The sequence below is a fragment of the Pteropus alecto genome, unplaced genomic scaffold, assembly GCF_000325575.1.
Source record: "Pteropus alecto unplaced genomic scaffold, ASM32557v1 scaffold287, whole genome shotgun sequence".
Taxonomy (NCBI): Eukaryota; Metazoa; Chordata; class Mammalia; order Chiroptera; family Pteropodidae; genus Pteropus; species Pteropus alecto.
The window spans coordinates 1,238,481-1,258,677 of NW_006439718.1; the positions used below are offsets into that span (position 1 = coordinate 1,238,481).

General features: G+C 38.9%; 2 protein-coding genes and 1 pseudogene across 2 annotated transcripts in view; 1 reads left to right on the forward strand and 2 right to left on the reverse strand.

The window, feature by feature from the left end:
* Positions 1 to 20,197, forward strand: part of WDFY4 (WDFY family member 4) — a 265,837-nt gene that overhangs the window by 191,520 nt on the left and 54,120 nt on the right. The gene's annotated exons all lie outside the window — the stretch shown is intronic.
* LRRC18 (leucine rich repeat containing 18) lies at positions 5,931 to 6,698 on the reverse strand. The gene has a single exon (XM_006916923.1). It carries the CDS (start codon positions 6,696 to 6,698, stop codon positions 5,931 to 5,933), a length of 768 nt encoding a protein of 255 aa, XP_006916985.1.
* LOC112483914 lies at positions 11,601 to 11,719 on the reverse strand (annotated as a pseudogene).

The following is a 20,197-nucleotide window of genomic DNA, read 5'->3' on the forward strand; positions in this document are numbered from 1 at the left end:
TAATTTTGGATGTTCCAAGGACCACAAGCTTCTCATCTTTGAAGGAGATGCGTGGTCCATTCTGAGGGTTTTTGATTGGCCCAAGATGCTTGGCCTGTGCTATAGGTTTTCGTATCTCCAGCCTCCAGTTCTTGATGACTGATTTAGCCCCTCTGGAGGCCATGCCCCACATATAGGAAACCAGAGCTTTTGGGGATCAGAGTTTTGCCCAGAATTTTGGTAAAATGATAGCCTTCCTAACTGAATTCCGAGGAGGTTCTGTGGGCCTGGATATCAAGCAGAAAATATTTGCAAAGCCTAGATGAACCTGGAATCTATACTCCACCTGTGTCTTTCTATGGTACAAGTCTAGACCATCTTGAAGGCAGCATTATCAGATATCTGTGGAGTGCTAGGCTCTGCAAGCATACAAAGGCTTCTAACATAAAACCAGCTAGACTCCTTGGACAGCCAGAAAGCTCCACCATGTTATACACAGGCAGGCTCTGCTGAGATATCATGGGGACTAGTCAGAAAAGTAGAAAAAATAGATGAAGTTACAGGGAAAGGGCAGCTAGTTTGAAAAGTACATGTGAATAAAGACACATCCTTACACACAGGGCTGGAAACAGCTTTAAAATTAAATACAAGGTACAAATATCCTTTAAAAATTATTCCAGAATTTCTCTAAAGAAGAAAAAAGTAGATACTCTAATTGTCCTGAAACTAAAAAAACAAACAAATAAACAAAAAACCTCATTGTACTGGCTTACATCATTTTTCAGTGACAAATAACAAGAAACAGAGGGGTTTTTAAAACTATTCCCACCCACCTCCCCGAATGTATTTTCTCTTGGCATTGACTATAAAATTTGCCCTCATCTAAAGAATAGTGGGTACCAAAGAAGTCAATTTCATTTTTTTTATAAAATATGATAAAGGAACACTGCAGAATATAATTTTCTATGCTGGTTCTCTGAAAAAGTAGGGCCCTAATAGTTGGACTTATTTCTGTACAGACATTTTGGGGGATGCTAGCATAATGTGGCCCCGTTATATTGCTTCCCAGTGATCTCAGTTCATACTGAACCCAGAGTTTATAAAATTCAGAGAACATACAAAACTAGGATGCCTGTCTGGATCTCCCTCTCTCAAATCCCTTGCACATAGCACACATCTTCGAATGTGCTAAAGGCATCCTTCCACAGCTGTGGTCTCTGACAAGTTCTGAAATGCTCACTGGATATGTCATCAAGGCAACTGTGTCCCTGGGCTAGAGGAAGTATTTGAGTGTGAGGTGGTGCTTATATTTGGAGACGGACTTGATTGTATCTGGGTGTTTGTAATTTCTGATGAGTTCCCTCAATTTATAGCCTACTTAAATATAATGTTTAGAATGAAATTTATTTTGGGGGGCATAAAGTTCTACAGTTTAGTGTTGTCAGAATTTTCTTGATTATTTTTGAAAAATAATGAAAAACAAAAAACTTAGGAAACCAACCGAAAGAGGCTATAAATTCCCATAAGACCACCTTCCACGAAGTCAACCATACCCTAGTGGCACCACTGTTGACAGTGTGGAGGCTAACATTCAAGTCCTCTTTTTTCCCCACTTCTGCTCCTCAGTTCTACTCCCTTGAGATCAACACTGCTGACCAACTGGGAGGCTAAGAATCTGTAACACATGTGATTATTTGTAAAGAGAGCCTCAGCTCCATCACTGAGTGCAGAAACATGCTTATAGGCTCCTTGTACAGCACAGCCCTGGGAGGACAATTGTAGAAACTATACAACTCAGACCCAGGTCCACAGCAGAATCACTAGAACCAGAGGTGAGCTAAACCGTCTGGTGGAATGACTAATGCCCAGCATTTAGGAGCTTTCACATGGTTGGTTCAAGGGGCCAGAAGTAGCAGAGTCTTGTGACCTGCAGTGAGCTCCTCCTCAGTTGTGCTCAGGCCTTGGTTTCAGGACCCAGCTGGGTTAGTCTTTGTCATTCTTGCTCATGTCTTCTCTTAGCTCTATCCTTAGCTGTTACCACAGACCCATTTCTAGGCAGAAGCCTAAATTAAGCCCCACTCTCAGCACCAAGCTTTGCCCCTTTGTCCTTTCAGCTCCACTCAGTCATGTTGTTTCCATGGGGGTAGGGACAGGGCTACAAAAACCCAGAACTGTGAAGGGAGAAATTTGCTGGTTCAAGGTTTGCCCACCCACTTGCTATTTGTGACCAGCTACCTCAAGAAAACCTGGGACATGGATAGAGAAGCCAGGCATTTTCTTTGTTTTAGCGACTGTTTCAGGAATCATCAAGGATGTGATCAACAGTAGATAATTTAGATTTTTCAGGTGAACTCAGGTGAAGGTGCTCTTTCTCCTGAAATGCCTTAGTTCTTTGGGATGGTTGAGGAGTTTTAAGTTTGCCATGGTTACTCATAAATTAGCACTTGACACATGTACAAAGATCTGTTATTGTTGCATCTGGGTTGTAAGATTGTCTTTAATTTAAAAAAATTTTAAAATAACTACAGATTTATGAGAAGTTGCAAAAATAATACATAGAGTCCCCATGCATCCTTTATTTAATTTCCCCCAATGGTTGTATCTTATGAAACTGTAGTACAATTTCAAAACTGAGAAGTTAACATTGCTACAACATGTATGCAGGTTTTTTGTCATTTTATCATATTTGTAGGTTTGTGTAACCACCACCACCAACAATATACACGATCATTTTTATCACCACAAAGATATCTCTTGTGCTACTACTTTGTGGTCATACCTACCGCCTACCGTCCCTCATTAACCTTAAAGCCTGGCAACCACTGATTTGTTTTACATTTCTATCATTTTGTCATTTAGAAAGTATTCTCTAGATGGAATCATAGAGTATGTGACCTTTCGAGACTGGCCTTTTTTACTTAGAATGATGCCATTGAGATCCATCCAAGTTGTTATATGTATCAATAGTGTGTCCCTTTTTATTGCGGAGCAGTATTCCATGGTATGGACATATTGGAGTTTGTTTAACATTTGCCTATTCAGGGAAATTAGGCTGTTTCTAGTTTGAAGCCATTACAAATAAAGACTACACCCATCCCTCAATTTATGCAGATAATTCATTCCACATGTCTTTTTTTTTTTATGCAGTAGAAAACCATGTAAAAAGAGTCCACCAGTACAAAAAAAATTCTAAAGTAATAGGTCAACATAAGCCAAAAACATTTATTTCAAATATTTTCACAAAATATCGCTAATGAAAATTCAGAAAAAACAAAATAAATTTTATTAGCTGTCAGTGTTTGTGCCATAATCCAAAGCAATCAACCTCTTCTTTTTAATTGGCACAAAGTCGTTATTTTTAACACTTGAAATATTTGGAAGTACGTATCTTTAATTGAATTATGATGCAACTAGTGTGTCATGTCAATTCCTACAGCTATCTATCAGTGATTTAACATTTTGTTAATTAGTTTCAACTGTTACTGATCTTGGTGCAACAATCAATTTTCAAATGTTCCAGTGATAATTGTGTGTTAGTATCAGTTCTTTGTATGTTACTGAGTTAAGCTATTGTTTTTAAAAAGAATAATTGCCAATAATGCAAATGAAAAAGAAAGAACCACGTAGAATGAGACTGTGTAAAAGAAAACCATGTATAAAAAGTCCACTAAATGGGGAGAGGGGGTAAAGGGTGGAGGAGATATTTACCGCGTATAAGACAAACTCATGTGAAAAACTTGAGGGATGGGTATATTTACATTTAATGTAATTGTTCAAATGTAAGGACAGAAGTCTGCCATTTTATTTTTTCTTATTTTTCTCCCTGTTGTTCATTTCTCTAATTTCTTTTTCCTTCCTAACTGTACATTACTGAAAGATTTGTTTAAATTCTACTTTGATTTGCCTATAGTATTTTTGAGTATATTTCTTTATATGAATTTTTTGTATATATTTTATTCGCTCAAGGTATTGCATTATACATACCTTCCCACAGGAGGCTGGTATTGAGTGACTGTAAGATTTTAAGTCTTAAAGTCTCCTTTTAAATTTTTAATTGTCTGTAATTTATATCTCTTATTTTCTTAAATATTTTATTTATATACGTTTAAAAAAAAAACCACATATTTCCCGAAGTCATTTTCACACAGAGATTATTTACAGCTAAGAGAAGCAAATTGAGTTTAAGAAGCAAGTCAGCGGCTTAGCCAGCACCAGAGATCCTGGCTTCCAGAATGTTCCCCTTGCCACTCTGTTTCTTCTCCTGAGGGCTTTTCTTCTTTAGAATTGTTTCTTCTTGTTAGCTGTTTAGTCTTCAAATTTTTGCCATAAGCTACTCTTAGGGAGATGTTGAGCGTATCCTGGGGATAGAGACAGGAGAAACCGAGGCAATTACTCCAGGTCATAGAGGCAAAACACAGGGGTCACATGGGGGTCACCAGGTTATGCCAGACTTTCAGAGAGGGTGGTGACTGGGTTAGAAAAGGGTTTTCATTCTATTTGAGGAAAGAGGAACTCCATAGTTTGTAATGTGGAAAAGAAATAAGCTAGTCCCACTGAACTCACAGGTATCTCTCAGTGCTTTTCTATTGACTACTATAAAACTTGCAACGAATAGAGAAAAGTATTAAAAAAATTTTTTAAAGCTTTCCTAAAGGTATCTTCCTGATCCTTTTCTTTTGGGTAGCTTGAAAGTGTGAGTCGAGTGGTATAGAGAAGGTTCTCTGCTATTTGAAGATTGCCTTTACCACTGTTATTTATACTAGAAGATCTAGTATGAATAGGGACACTATCCAAAGTTGTATTTCAGCTTTGAGATGCATCAAGCTCCAGTTCTTAGAGAAACTGACTTCATTTGAGTATTCACTCTGTGTTCTATACGCTTTAGATGCACAGTGACCCTTGGAGTTGGGGCTCTGTTATTCCCACTTTACAGATGAGGGAACCAAAGCTAAGTAAGGTGCCCAGGGAGATGGCAAGTAAGAAGAATAGCTGCCCTGAACCTAGATCTGGCCAACTACAGAGTCTTTGACTTTCTTTCTGCCAGGCCAGCCTGCATACCACATGTCCCTGGTCTCCTAACATCATGTTCAGACAATGACATTCTGTCCTGTCTTCTTTCAATGGGTCTTCCCAACAGGTTGCACAAGGCAAACCAAACTTTCTGCCATTGGACACAGTCCCCACACCTAGCATAGTGCCTAGGAAGGTATTTTTAAAAATGTATTGACTGCATCTAACCATACCTGAAACTGTTCTTTAATTGCTCTTGCAAGAGTCTGGAAAAGCATTGGTCATAATAAGATGGGAGTATAACCTCATTCATTCACAGCCAGTCAAGGGCTTGAAGATTGAGTCTAGAGAAAGCTCTTAGAGAAAATTATGCAAGCACAGATAAGAGAAAAAGATAGTACTGCTCTGAGTTGAAGATGTTACTTGCCAATACTTAATGATAAAATCTGCTTATTTCTGTGGACCAGTTTTGTCCCCTTCCCAAGAATAAATGTCTATCTGCCTTCCTAGCTACCCATGTCTGAGCTTCCTGTACTTTGACGCATTTCCGCAGAACAAGATCCACATGTGGGAGTTGGATATTAGTCCTGAAATGCATGATAATGAGACTAAGAGTGTGCGAGTAAGAGTAAGAGTGCCATGGGCTGTAGGCAGGAGAGTTCTGGAGCAGAAGTGAGATGGATGGCCCTTTCCTGGCTCATCGTGACTGTTTGTATAAGTGTGAGCATGCAGAGAAGAGAGAAATGTGTGGAATGGCAAAGAACTAAATTCCTTTCAATCAACAAAATCATAAGCCAAGAAGATAGGGAAATGTATTTTTTGGGCTTGGCTGAAAGAACTGTAGCAGTGATGGGATAATCTCTCAATTTGCTGTGGATGCAGCCCATTGTCATCTTCCCTCCTCCCCTTTACTCTTTCTGCCTCAGGGTCGAGATCCCAGGTCACCTCCAATCTTCCTGGGACTCCTTGGCCATGGAGTTGGGTGAGACCAAGTTGGAAAAGATGGCCTTTCTCGGTGTTGTCATGGCCATATTCTTGATTCTGTTCAGTTTTTCCCGAGCCTGTTGACATTTTCTCAGGCAAGGCCCACAGAGATCCTTCTCCTCCACCAGATGTAAGTTGTCCAGTCTCTTGATAGAATCTATGAACGTATCCGACTCTTCCCCCTTAGGAAAGGGGTTTCGTTGTGTGTTGAGCTTTTTCAACTTGGGGAGCTTAAAAATGCTAGTGGGAATGGTGGTGAGCAAGTTGTCATGGAGTCCCACCTCATGGAGCTCCTTCAGTGCACCCAGTGTGGTGGGCACGCTGTCTAGATGGTTCAAGCCTAAATTCACCGTGCGGATATTCTTGAGTTGGTTGAGCTCAACAGGTAGCCCGTTGGTGGTCAGCCTGTTGTTACTGACATTGAGGTAGAGCAGACTGGTCATCTGGCCAATGGACTCTGGGAGCTTGTCGATGTAGTTGCTGTGCAGGTCCAGCCACCTCAGGTTCTGGAACTTGGAGATTGAATCGGGAATCTTCTTGATCATATTCCGGCTAAGATCGAGCTCATCTATATCATTGAGTCTCAGAATACACTTGGGGAAGTTGGTAATTCCCATTTTGCTCAAGTCAAGGCGTTTTCTCCCATCAAATGTGATTTTGATACAATTCTTGGCCACACTGAGGGTGATCTTCTTGCCCTTGGGGCCTTTCCCGCTCTTGGCCATGTTCTTTAGTGAGGGAATATGTTTGAAATATGTTGTTCTGATTAGTTGGTGATCAGTTTGAGGAAAAGTCCCATGAAATTGCTAGAAGATATACTCTGATAAGAGGAGAAAAAAATATCAAGTTAGGAAATGACATGAGGTTACTAGACTCTCCCCACATCATAAATGCTTTGTTCTCTAATAGTTTTAAAGGAAAGCAGAAAGGGGAGAGAAATTAGAGCATCAGCAAAAATAGCGTTGCCGAAGACCTTCAGCAATTTGAATACCCTCCTCAGACCTCAGTGTTTCTAGATGTGAAATGGGAGGTGCAGGGTTGGCCTGAAGGCTTCTTAATGCCCCTCTGGCTATGCCATCCCTGATTTATGAATCTCTCCATTGTCCTGGACTTTCACATAATCCCCTTTCCCCCTACCCAGGGGTACATGTGTGTATGTGTATGAGTGTTTTCTTGGATATCTGCCACTTCTCAGACCTTCACACAAATCTAGTCTTTTTTTAACATTTCCCCATGGGTTCCTATGGTGGGACTGCTGAGTTCTCAGAAGGAACATAGCCAGGATATGAGGGAATAATGTGGTAGTTAAGAATGACTTAGCTGCCTACAGTTTCTGTACTCCTATCTCTCTCCACTTCTGAATCCAGAGGAGCTAGTCAAGCTTTCACTACTATAACTGCAGTGCAACTAGAGCAGCACAGAAAAGTCTTTCACGCAGCCCCAAGTAAGAGGATGCCCATGAGCATGGAGGAGGCCAAGGCTGAACTTAAGTGCTTGGCAGAACTTAAAAGAGAATGTTGCCTTTTTTCATCTCCTGCCCCTTGCAATTTCTCCCCTCACATCCTTTACACTGAAATTCAACTATAGACACCTGTGCACTGATAGATGTGATAATAGTTGTGATTGCTGCCATACGGAGAAGTAGAATATAAAAAGTGATGGGTAGATTCTGGCCTCAGGTGCTTGGCTTAGAAGTCTTGCTCTGCCACAACAATTTTCTTAAATTTTCAGCATCTCAGTTTCCTCATTTGTGAAAAACAGCTCTTTTATATGGCTTTTAAGGAGTGTAAATTACCTAACTATAAAGCACTCACAATAGTGCCTGGCACATAGTAAAAGCTTGATTAATGTTAGCTATAAAATATTATCAGGAACTTTGAACATTTTGATTTTAATCGTCAACAATACAGCAGGATCTGTAGGATTATCCCCATTGTAAAGAGAGGAAGACTGAGGCTCATGTGTGAGAAAGGTCTACAACTAGGAAGAAGATACAAACTACTATCATGTTATAGAAGCTCTTTTCTTTTCTAAACTTGGTGCCTCATGCTATCTGATTTTCTCTTTTGGACCAAGTTTCCAGACAAGACGGTAGCATGCTATCAGGAGACAAATGCTTTCAATGCCTCCATTTTCCCACAGGGACGGGCAGCAGAGGTGCCTACAGTTGCTGTTCTTCATTATTCAAGCCCTTTATCAGAAACAAAGTTTATATAACACACAAAGCTCCAGCAATCAGGCTGTTTTCTTCATACAATAATCACATGTTTTCCTCATACAATAATCCTCAGTGTCAAAAAGAAGTATTTAAAAGTTGCCTTCCATGTTCTTAGTATAAAACGCCTGCCACTCCTAGCAGAGGTTCCCACCCTATGACGGTCCTGCTGGATCAGATCCTCCTGGGATGGATGGAAATCGCCAGAGTAAACCAATGAGAGTATCTCAGCTTTTAGCAGCATTGATGTTCTTTTGAACTTGTAAGCTGAACCAATTCTTTAAAAACAATGGACCAACCACATTCAGGCATAATTGGCTGGTTACCAAAGATGGTACTGTGTTCACTAGTATTGCAGTTATTATATCATGTAGCTCTGAAGAACCAGATGGGATAAAGCAGCTTAAAAATCAAAGCTGGGGTTCTAGTTACAGTTACTATGAAGTACACTCTGTCCATCTCATCCATTGAATGCAACTCAAGACCTTAGACAGACTGCATTGAGCGGCTCTCTGAGGATGCTGAAGTTAAATAGTGTCATATAGGTTGTAGAAGTAACTTGAAAGTAAGACCAACTTTACATGGGGAGAGAGGAGGACAAAAAGATTTCTAAGAAAAGTCTCTCTCTCTGACCAAAAATATGAAAGAGGGCCCTTTAGAGTCAGGGAGGGTGAAGGAGATCTACTGTTTTTTTCCCTTTTGGTTTTTCATTCACTCCTGCCTCAGCCCCAGAGAGTCCTGTATCACTGGAGTCATCCAGGCAGGCACCCAAAACTATGGGGGAAGAGAATTATAGTCTCTGCTCAAACTGTTGTCCCAAGAGCAAGGAGGTTGCTTTTTTCTCTCTATCCTTCTGTCATATGGCCCTGGAGCCAGAAACAGTCACAGGAACTAAATATTCGATTTAGAAAACAAAATTCTATCCAGAAGACTGAGTGTGTGTGTGTGTTGTGGGGTTTGTGTGTGTGTGTGTGTGTGTGTGTGTGTGTGTGTGTTCAGGGAAGGGAGTGTGTTCTGAGAACCACAAAGTGCTGGGACGATTGCAAAGAGGAGGGAGTTTAATAAAGACGTATATGAACTCCTGGATGTACCATGAGAAGCCTTTGCATGGATAAAACCCTGAACAGGGTCTTCAGTACCTAATCCCAAATCCAGAACCCAAAGATTTTGAGAACTGAGCTAAGAGATAAATTCAAAGCACACTCAGAGACATAATCAAACTGCTCAAAATTAAATTAAAATAAAACCTGCCAGAGAAAACGGACACACAACCTACTAGAAAAATATCTTTTAAAGGACTGAAAGCAAACAAACTGTCAACCAGACAGTGAATAAAGGTGTCCTTTATGAATAAAGGCAAAATAAAGACATTATCAGATGAATGGAAAATGAAAAGATTTGCCACTAGCTGAGCTGCTGTGAAAGAAATGCTAAAGGAGATTCTTCAGATGAAAAGGAACCAATACTATAGAGAAAATTGGGCTTTGAGACTAAAGGAAGAGCAATGGAAATGGTAGATTTCTGGTACATATAATAGGCTATTTTCCTCCTCTTAAGGTTTAAAATATTTGTGATGGTTGAAAGCAAAAATTGTAACACTGTCTAATAGGGTTTTCAATGTATGTAGATGGGATAGATACGACAACTACAACATCATGGGGGAAGCTAACAAGACCTATATGATAAGTAAGGTTTTTACATTGCTTTCAAAGTGGTAAAATATTAATTTTAAGTAGACTATGGAAAGTTAAGTATATACATTTAAATCTCCAGAGTAACCACTAAAGCAATATACAAAGACATAGAAAAAATAAATGTATAGATTTAAAAATATGTTTTTATATATAATGATAAAAATATAATCATATATATAAATAGTACATATCTATATAATTATAATTATATATACATAAATATAATTTCTATTTGAAATATCTAAGTTAAAAATTAACAGTAGAAAAAATTCAAATAATCTAAAAGAAAGCAGTAATGGTAAATGGAAGAAACAGAATACAAGTATTAAAATGGCAGAGCTAAATTTAAATATATCAATACTGATATTAAGTGAAAGTGATCAAATACATCAATTAAAAGCATAATTATCAGAATGGATAATAAAAGAGAAAGAGTCAATTACATGCCATCTAATAAATAAACAAAAGTAAGTTAAACTAAAAGAATGGGGAAAGACATGCTATGCAAATACTAAAGAAAAACTGGAGTGACTTTATTAATATCAGTATAGACAAAGTATATTTCAGAAAATGAAAATTTACCTGAGATTAAGAAGACTACTATGTAATAAAAGGTACATTTTACCAAGAAGATATAAAAATCCTAAATGTATACATACTTAACAACAGAGCTTTGATATAAATGAAGCAAAAACTGATAAAACAAAGAAGAAATGAAAAAATCTATAGAATTAGAGATGTCAACACTTGTCAATAATTAATGATACAACTAGAAAGAAAATCAGCAAAGAACAGTGTTGCTCAGTCTCAGCTCCACTGACATTTGTGGCCAGATAACATTTTGTTGTTGGCAGTGGTGGAGTGCTGATGGGGGTCGGGGGTGGAGGCCTGTCCTGTGCATTGAAGGATGTTTAGTAGCAGAAGATTCTATCTACTAAACACCAATAGCTCTGTCCTAATATCTCTAAATATTGCCAGCTGTCCACAGAGGTCAAAATTGCCTCCAGAGGAGAACCACAGATATAGAAAGACTGAACATTACTGTAAACACAGTGGATCTAATTGACATTTATAAAACACTCTACACAGAAACAGAATACACATTTTTCTCAAGCGCACATACAACATTCACGGATATAGACTATATTCTTAGCCATGAAACAAACTTTAACAAATATATCCTTAACAAAGAATGTTCTCCAAAAATAATGGGATTAAATTAGAGATCAGTATCAAAACTATAATTGGAAAATCTCCAAATAGTTAACAATGAAAAAAAAAACACAACACACATATTTACACATAAACCATGAATCAAAAAAATCTCATGGAAAATTAGAAAATATTTTGAACCGAACAAAAAAGAAATAACATATCGAAACTTATGGTTTGCAACTGAAGTAGTATTTAGAGGGAAATTTGTAGCTTTAAGTGTTCACACTGGAAACATTTTAAAAAGTAAGACAGGTCTCAAATCTATAATATAAACCTCTACTTTAAGAAACTAGTAAAAAGGAGCAAAATAAACCTAAAGCATACACAGAGAGGAAATAATAAAGACAAGAGCAGAAATCAACAAAATTGAAAGGAGAAAGATTATAGAGAAAATCAGTGAAACTAAAACGGTTTTCTTTTTTTTAGGGGAGGCAACCCTCACAGATTGCAAGGACCTTGTCAGCTTACAGTCTTTTATTTTATTACTATTATTAATTTTTTTACCACTACAGCACCGGGTGTTCCTAGGTGGTCTCCCATTCAAGTACTAACCAGACCTGACCCTGCTTAGCTTCCAAGATCAAATGGGATCTGGCATGTTCAGGGTGGCATGGCTGTAGTCTTAAAACTGTTTTTTTTGAACAGATTAATAAAATTGACAAATCTCTAGCCAGACTGACAGTGGGAAAAAAAAAGAAAACAAAAATTATAAATATCAGTAATTAAAAAGAGAATGTGACTAAAACCCCACAAACATTAAAGGGATATCTAGAGAATAGTACAAACAACTCTGGAAAAAACTTAAAGCTGGCTACAAACTAAAATCTCACATGTGAAGAAATAGATAACCCATATAGACCTACATTTATTAAAGAGACTGAAATCATAGTTGAAAAGCTTACCCAAAAATCTCTAGGCTTAAATGGTTTTAGTGGCAAATTCAACCAAACATATAAAGATGACAACAGCAATTTTATACACTCTTTTTCAGAAAATAGAAGAAGGAGCTATTCCTAATTTATTTTCTGAGGCCAGCATTATCTTGTTACTAAAATTATATTGGAAAATATAAAGAAAGAAAACTATAGACCAATATCCTTGATAATACAGACACAAAAATCTTCAACACAATTAATTGAATCCAGCAATATATAAATAGAATAATACATGGCAAGCAAGTGAGAATTCAAACTGATTCACTATGCAGAAATCAATGTAATATAGTATATTAACAGATTCAAAAGAAAAAAATACATGATCATATCAACTGATGCTGAAAAAACATGTGACAAAGTTTAATATCTATTCGTGACAAAAACTCTCAGCAAACCAGTAGTACAAAGGCTCTTATTTTAACCTTTTAAAAGGCTTTCACACACACAAACGCATGCACACATATATGCACACACACACACACACACACACACACACAATGCTACATAGCTACATCATACTTGGTGATGGATTGAATGTTTTCTCTCCTTAGTTTGAAAATTAGGCAAGAAGGTAAACTCTTGCTAGTCTTATTTAATATTATACTGGAAATTCTAGCCATTGCAATAATGCAAGAAAAATAAAAGCCACACAGATAGGAAAGAAGGAAATAAAACTATGCCTACTCAGATCTGTCTGCATAGAGAATCCTACAGAATTTAAAAACACTCATGGAACCAATTACTGGCTTTAGCAAGTATACAAGGTTAACACACAAATCTCTCATTGAATTTTTATATACTAGTAGTGAACAATTTGAAACTGAAATTTAAAAAATAATAATGCTCCAAAACTAAAATGCTTGTGTATTTCACATAAATAACAAAAATGTGCAGGATTTCTATGATGAAAATTATAAAACACTGATGAAAGAAAGCAAAGATCTAAATAAATGGAGAAATATACTGTGATCTTGAGTTGAAAGACTCAATATAAATAAGACATCAATTCTTCTCAAATTAGTCTAAAGGTCAATGTGATACAAATAAAAATCTCAGCAAGGTTTATATATATGAATGAACAGATTCTAAAATTTATATTAAAAGGAAAAGTAACTAGAAATCCAAAACAATTTAAAAAAAAAGATGGAGGATCTGTTTTTCTAAATTTTAAAGCTTACGTAACTGCAATATGTGGTATTGGTGAAGGGACAGATATATAAATAAGTGAAATAGAAAACAGAGTCCAGAAATAGGTCTATGTAACTATGGCCAATATAGTCAATTAATTTTTGACAAAAGTTCATAGAAAATTCAATGGAGAAATGATAAACTTTCAACAAATAATGTTGAAACAATTGGTTACCCATATGCAATAAAATGAATCTCAGCCTATTGAAACTAACTCAGATTAACTCAAAATGGATCATAGATATGAATAGAAAATGGAAAACCATAACATTTTTAAAAGAAAACATAGGAGAAAATCTTTATGACTTAGGCAAAACTGCAACCCATAAAAGAAAATATTGACAAATTGGACTTCAATAAAACTAAAATGTTCTTCTCTGTTAAAAAAAAAAAATTGTTGAGAATGAAAAGAAAAGCTACAGAATGGAAGAAAACATTTGCAAATCACATATCCAACAAAGGATTAGTGTCCAAAATCTGTAAAGAACTCAAGTTCAATGGCAAGAAAGCAAATGATGCAATAAAAAAATGCCCAAAAGATTTATCAAAACATTTTACCATAGAAGGTATACGGTTGGCAGATAAGCCCACAAAGAGTTACTCAGCATCATTAGTCACCAGAGAAATGCAAATTAAAATCTCAATCAGATACCACTACAGTTATTAGAATGTCTAAACTTTAAAAAAAATAATAAATAAATAACACATAAAAACCGGTAGTACAAAGATTTGGCAAAGATGTGAAGCAACAAGAGTGCTTATATATTTCCGATGAGAATTTAAAATAGTGCAGTCATTCTGAAAAACAGTGGAAATTTTTAATAAAATTAACCATGTACTCATCATATGACACAGCATATTCCCAACTAGGTGTTCACCTTAGAAAAACAGAAACTTATGTTCACACAAAAAGTCATTCACCTGTGTTTGTAGCTGCTCTATTCAAAATTGCGAAAAACAGGGGGGAAAAAGCCTCAAAAAACCTCAGTTGGTGGATGCATAAAGAAATCGTGGCATATCCTTATAATAGTATACTATTCAGTGTAAAGAGGACAAATCTACTGATACGCACAAGTTGTATGAATCTTAAAAGCATTTTTCTAAGGCAGATACCAATCTCAAAACTCCACATAATGAATGCTTCTATTTATATGACATTCTGGAAAAGCCACGATGATAAGTACAGAAAACAAATCAGTGGTTGCCAGGAGCAGGGTGAGTTGGACAACAAGGCAACAGCATGTTAAGCTTCTGGAGTGCTAGGACTGCCTTGATCCTGATTGTGGTGGTGGTTACATGAAACTACGCATATAATAGAGCTCAGAGAACTGTCCACACAAAAATAGGCAATTTATTTGTAAGTAAACTTAAAAAAAATTTTTTAACTTAAATATATTTGAGACTCTATTCAATTTCTCTGTCTCACAGTGGCTGCTTGCTCAGCCCAGCTTGGAAGTCTGTGACTTTTTTATGCCTATCCCCTCAGCCCTGTTGTGCCCTCCAAAGGGCATCCAAATGTATTCCATGTGGGCACTGCCATGGTATGTATGCATGTCTACCACGTGTGTACACATGTGCATACTGCAGGGAACAGCTTTGCACAAGGCAGCGTGTCAAAAAAAAAACTGTCATACTGCACTTGGGTTAAAAATTCAAATTAAAAAAAAAGGCTGATCACATATTTATTGATGACTGCTCCTCATGGTAGGGTTGCCAGATTTATCGAATAAAAGTACAAGATGGTCAGCTACATTTGAGCTTGAGATAAATAACGCATAGTTTTAATATACATATGTCCCAAATTTTGCATAGTATTTTTTTTTGGCAACTCTATCCCATGGGCCTGAACAAATACTAAAGTTTCCTTTCCCATGACCCTTATTAGTCTTTTGCGACTAATTTAAGCCAAGTCCATATGCTTATTTCTGCATTTATTCATTTGTTTATTCATTCAGTAAGTATATTGAGAGCCCACTATGTACAGGCCTCTGTATTACACAGATGAGCACTAAACATGGCCAGACCCCAAGCTCAAAGAGCTAAGATCTAGATTGTTACTGATTCTGGGCACCAGAGTCCCCTGAGCACCCCAAAACCTGAGCTGTCTTTTGTAGTTCTTATGCTTAAGATAAATTTCAGCTCAGAGAAGCTGAAACACAACAAGCAAGGGTTAGAGGGGATAGGAAGGGTGCTCCCAGTAGACTAATGATCTGGCCAGTTTAGCCCAGCTGAGCCTGCTCGCCACAGCCCACCCACACCAAGATAAGAAGCCCTCCCAGCTCTGATAAATGATGGAGAGAAAACAGCATGGAGCTATCTACAGAATACGTCCCTATTAAGAAGCTTCTCTCCACCAGGAACTTTGGCTCTGAGCCTGCTCATTAATCATATGCAAGGCCAAGTAGGGACTGGCTGGGATAATGTATTCCACCTCCTCATCAGTGTGTTTGGGTCCCCATGCCAGATGGAACATGATAGACCTTCTCTATGCTTCTCCTTAGGGCCACCATACCTGGCTGGACTCCTTGCTTTTGGTTATGGAAGGCAGGGTGTGTTATGTTGCTCAGTGTCCGTTCTAGACCCCTAAGTTGCTGAGCACCACTGGAAGCAGACCAGTGAGAGGAGTCTGCAAAGACTAGAGACATCCCTTCTCTCACTCTACTCTGCATGTTTAGCATCCTGCCCAGGCCTGCCTATTGAGTAAGAGAGTAAATATTGACAAAAGAAGCATGAAAGGGATGATCTTTGGTACAACTAAAACTAGTTAGATGGCCTGTTATTATCAACTTAGAGTCCTTAAATGCAAGTGTGGGACTAACCCACACAAGGGAAGCTGGCAATCATAGAAGAAAGAGATATAAATAGATAGATGGACAGACTGATGGACAGAGGGATGGATAGATAGACAAATAGTAGATTACATTTCACATGAACAGCTGAGAAGCCCAACTATCAGAAGTTTCTAAATATGGTACTTTGTCTTGTCTTGTACAATTGGTTTCTATACTTTGGAAGAACTGGACCAGTTGATTTAACTTTAATTTCTAATTATTTTTTGATCTAGTCACTGCGAATCAAACAGCATGGTGGGACACCCCATGGATATCTAAATTAAAAATGTAATGGCAATCTATATTTTAATGGCATAAAAATATTTGCAAGCATTTTCAGTTGTAAGATTGTTGCCATCACTATGATAATAGAATTTATCTGGTGCTTCATGCTCATGTATCTTTATATTTTTGAGACTGACTTTGTGTATATCTGATATCTTTAAACAACTTGCAATAATTATTTCACTCTTTTGACTGATGCATTGAGACACAGGATAGACACATTGTAAAATTAAAATCCCAAAAGTCACTGCTATTTCACAGCCAGTATGGGGACTAACTTCATAGCAAGTTTCATGCCATATGGATGAGAAATATCTTTTGCTTATGGGCTGTCTCTGAAGGGGAAATGATACAAACTTCCCTTAATAAAGTCAGTCATTTAAAAGTCACTGCATTTATTCTCTCCCCTAACTCTCATTAGACCCATTCACTAGTCATGCGACAGGCCAGCCTCACCTCTGCTGTGACTTCCTACGTGGCTTCAAATCATTCCCTGTGCCCTCTATCCCTCCCTAGAACAAGCCATGTGGCAGGTGGGAGTGTGGGTGATCACTGTGGGGCCCTCTGTGGAGTGGATGTGTCTGGAACCTCTGGCCAGGCCTCTAACATAGGCATTAATGTTTGACTCCAGCAGGGTCTACACTGGGGGAAAGAACTGACATTTGCATAGTGCCCATTCTGGCCTAGGAGCTGTGTGCTCTGCTGCTTGCTCTACAGTGTTATCTGGATTTCGGAGTATAGACTCACTGGGGGTATAAACATGACGTGTTTTTTATTTTTTCCACTACTGCCACCAGCTGTGTTATGTTGAGACACTGTTTCCTGTGGGCAGAAGGACAGACCGCTAGGAAGAGAACAGCTTAGAGGCAGAAAGATTCTGTGGCCCTCACAGCAGTAGCTATGCCAGACACTTGGCAGAGTCGATGGAGAGATAGCGATGATAGTTAGGAGAGAGATGCAGACAGCAGGGGTGGAGTCTTATAGGAGCCACACGTGATGATGATGATGGGATTTCCTGACACTAGTTTCAAATATGCTACATAATATCAAGTGCCACCCACCATCATTCACTTAGGTGATATGTTCCAAAGTAACTGTTGCAAGCATGCTAGTGGGCTCTTCCTGTATCTCTAATCTCCACAGCAACTATGCCAAGTGTCAATTCTATTTTTAAAATAAGAGATTTAAGGCTCAGAAAAGTTAAGTGACTTCTTTAAGTTCACACAAATAATATAGTACAGTCACAGATGTGTCTGATATCAAAGCTATGATCTTTTGAGTACACCGTGCTGCTTCTCTCTTCTCTTCCTTCTATTGCCTTTGCTCAAGCAGTAGGAAGTGCTTCATCCTGGAGGGCACATTGTTGGTCGCCACTGACTCCAAGGAACAGAAGACATTCTGGAATCCTAGCAATCCCAGTGTGAAAGTCACCTCTCTAACAGAAAATTAGGGCTGCTTGTCCTGCAGCCTTAATTTTGCTGTTCTTCCCATGACATCCTCAAAAAAATGTGTGCTGTTTTTGGTTACCCATGGGCTCTCTGATGTTTGAACCAAAGTGTCACAGAGTCCTCAGACTCTGGGTGGCCAGACACTCACTCAGGTCCATTTTCATTTGGCATGGGTTAGCCAGGGAACTGCAATGGGGCTCACCACAATCCATTTAAAGGGGAATGGAGTATACTGGGGTGAAGTAGCTGGCCAACTCGATGGAGAGTGAGAAGACGGAGATGCAATCTTCGTCCAAAGTCGCTGCAGGAGTCAGTAATGCAGATGTCCCATTGACCTTTTGGAGGGACCACATGTAAACCAGGGTCCCTGAAGAAACCATTTCAGCTGGACCCATTGCCTGCTTACTCCGCTGCCCAAGGGCCAACGTGTGGGGTGCTCATTTTTATAGAAACATAGGTATACATCTAAGTAAATCTGAATAATATAAATTTTAAAGATTTTTAAATAGCATGAAGTCATTTGATTGTAAGAGCTTGGAGATTGCAACAAGATAGAAGAGAGAGAGAAGAAAGAGAGAGAGAGACAGTAAAGTGTACACATAATGACACTAGCCAGTTCACTTAATAGTTGTGTGCCCCAAGTGGGCAGCGATGGAGACAAAAGTTCCTCGGCCCCTCCGGTTTCCATAGGCTGCCATGATGAGTGTGAAAATACAGGATTTTCATCAAGCCTGGCCCAGAACATTAGCCCACTCATTCCCAGGTACTCAGTAGAGCAGCAGTGCCCTCTTTTGCCCTGGGGGCTGCTGGCTATGCAGTGGCCCTGAGAGGCTGTATACCAGCCACCTGAAGTTGGATGTGCACCACGTGAGCTCCATTTAAAGTCTAACCACTGTATGGTGCACTTCCACTATTTTCAAACAGCCTCCTCCATGGATCTGTCCTTTGATGTTATACTCCCCCACCACACATGCACACCAGCCCTTAGAGCAGGGGTCTCCGAACCCCAGGCCACAGACTGGTACTGGTCCATGGCCTGTTAGAAACTGGGCTGCACAGCAGAAGGTGAGAAGAAAGTGAGAGAAGCTTCATCTGTATTTGCAGCCACTCCCCAGCGCTAGCATCACCGCCTCAGCTCCACCTGAGATCATCATGCAATAGTTTCTCATAGAAGCACTGGTCCCTGGTACCAAAAATGTTGGGGACTGTTGCCTTAGAGGCATGTCACACCTTCTCTTTATAGTGACTCACTTGCCATTTCATTCAGTTCTCATAGCTCTCCTCTGAGGCAGGAACAGTCCTTCAACCCAGAGATAAGGACTGAGAGTGGCTGCTGTGGTGGAGAGAAAGTGGTTTATCCACTCACACAGCTCACTTTGTTTCTGAGCAGAACGTTCTTCCCATGACATCAGAGCAGCAGCAAACTGAGTATCTATATGGAAATTATTGGGTTCACGTCATTTTGCAATTATCTGGCTAATTTGATCAATGTAGCTCTAAGCACTTTACTGAAGATTATGCATGTATAGCTTTGTCTACCCCTAATATTATTTTCTTCTCCATCCTTAGCACTAGCTAAGCTTTGCACATGTGCTGCCTGAAAAGCCGTTATCTGTCAGACTTCCCCCTTCCCCCGGCGGATAATAAAAATTCAACTTTTATTTGGAGCAAAAGTTCCCAGGGGGTCACATGGCCCAATAACAAAAGATGATGATTTCTTATTGGTTTAATAGCATCTATTTTGTAATTCCGAATGTGCTCTGTTTTAATTGGATTTGTTAAAGGAACAAAAGGGAATAGGTGCCTTACAATTAAAATAAAATATTAAGATTATTAGCTTAACAGACTAGAAATGCCTTGTTTATCAACCAACACATTCAAAACACAAAAACCAACCTCGACACTTCGAAAGTAGAAGAACCAAAGTCAGCCCCGGCATGACTAATCTCCCAAGTAGAACGATAATTCAGTTTCAACCAACATGGTTTCAGTACAGCTACTGCTAGACAGACATCACTGGATTTTCTCCTCATAGCCATCGCTCCCCTTACAGATATCTGGATCTCTGAGAAGTGGCTTGACAGGGTGGAAGGCACGGGGTTTTGACCCATGTGGGTTGCATTAGTTCCCCATTTACCATCTGGGGACCCTGGACAGCCTCCTGAGCGTCACTGAGCTTCAGCCTCTATTTCTGTAAATAGGATAATAAAAGTAGCTGCTTCCTAAGGGCAGAGTGGGGATGGATGAGTGAGGGCCTCGGAGGCCTTTGTTGTGACTTAGTGTGGGAGGAGGTGGGTGTTTCAGATAGAAGAAACATCAGATGGAAAGGCAGAGGGGAGGGGAGGGACAAAAAGTGGAGGGGGAGAAGGAGGCAAGAAAATGGGAGGAAAGAGAGAAGAAGGGAGAGAGAGAA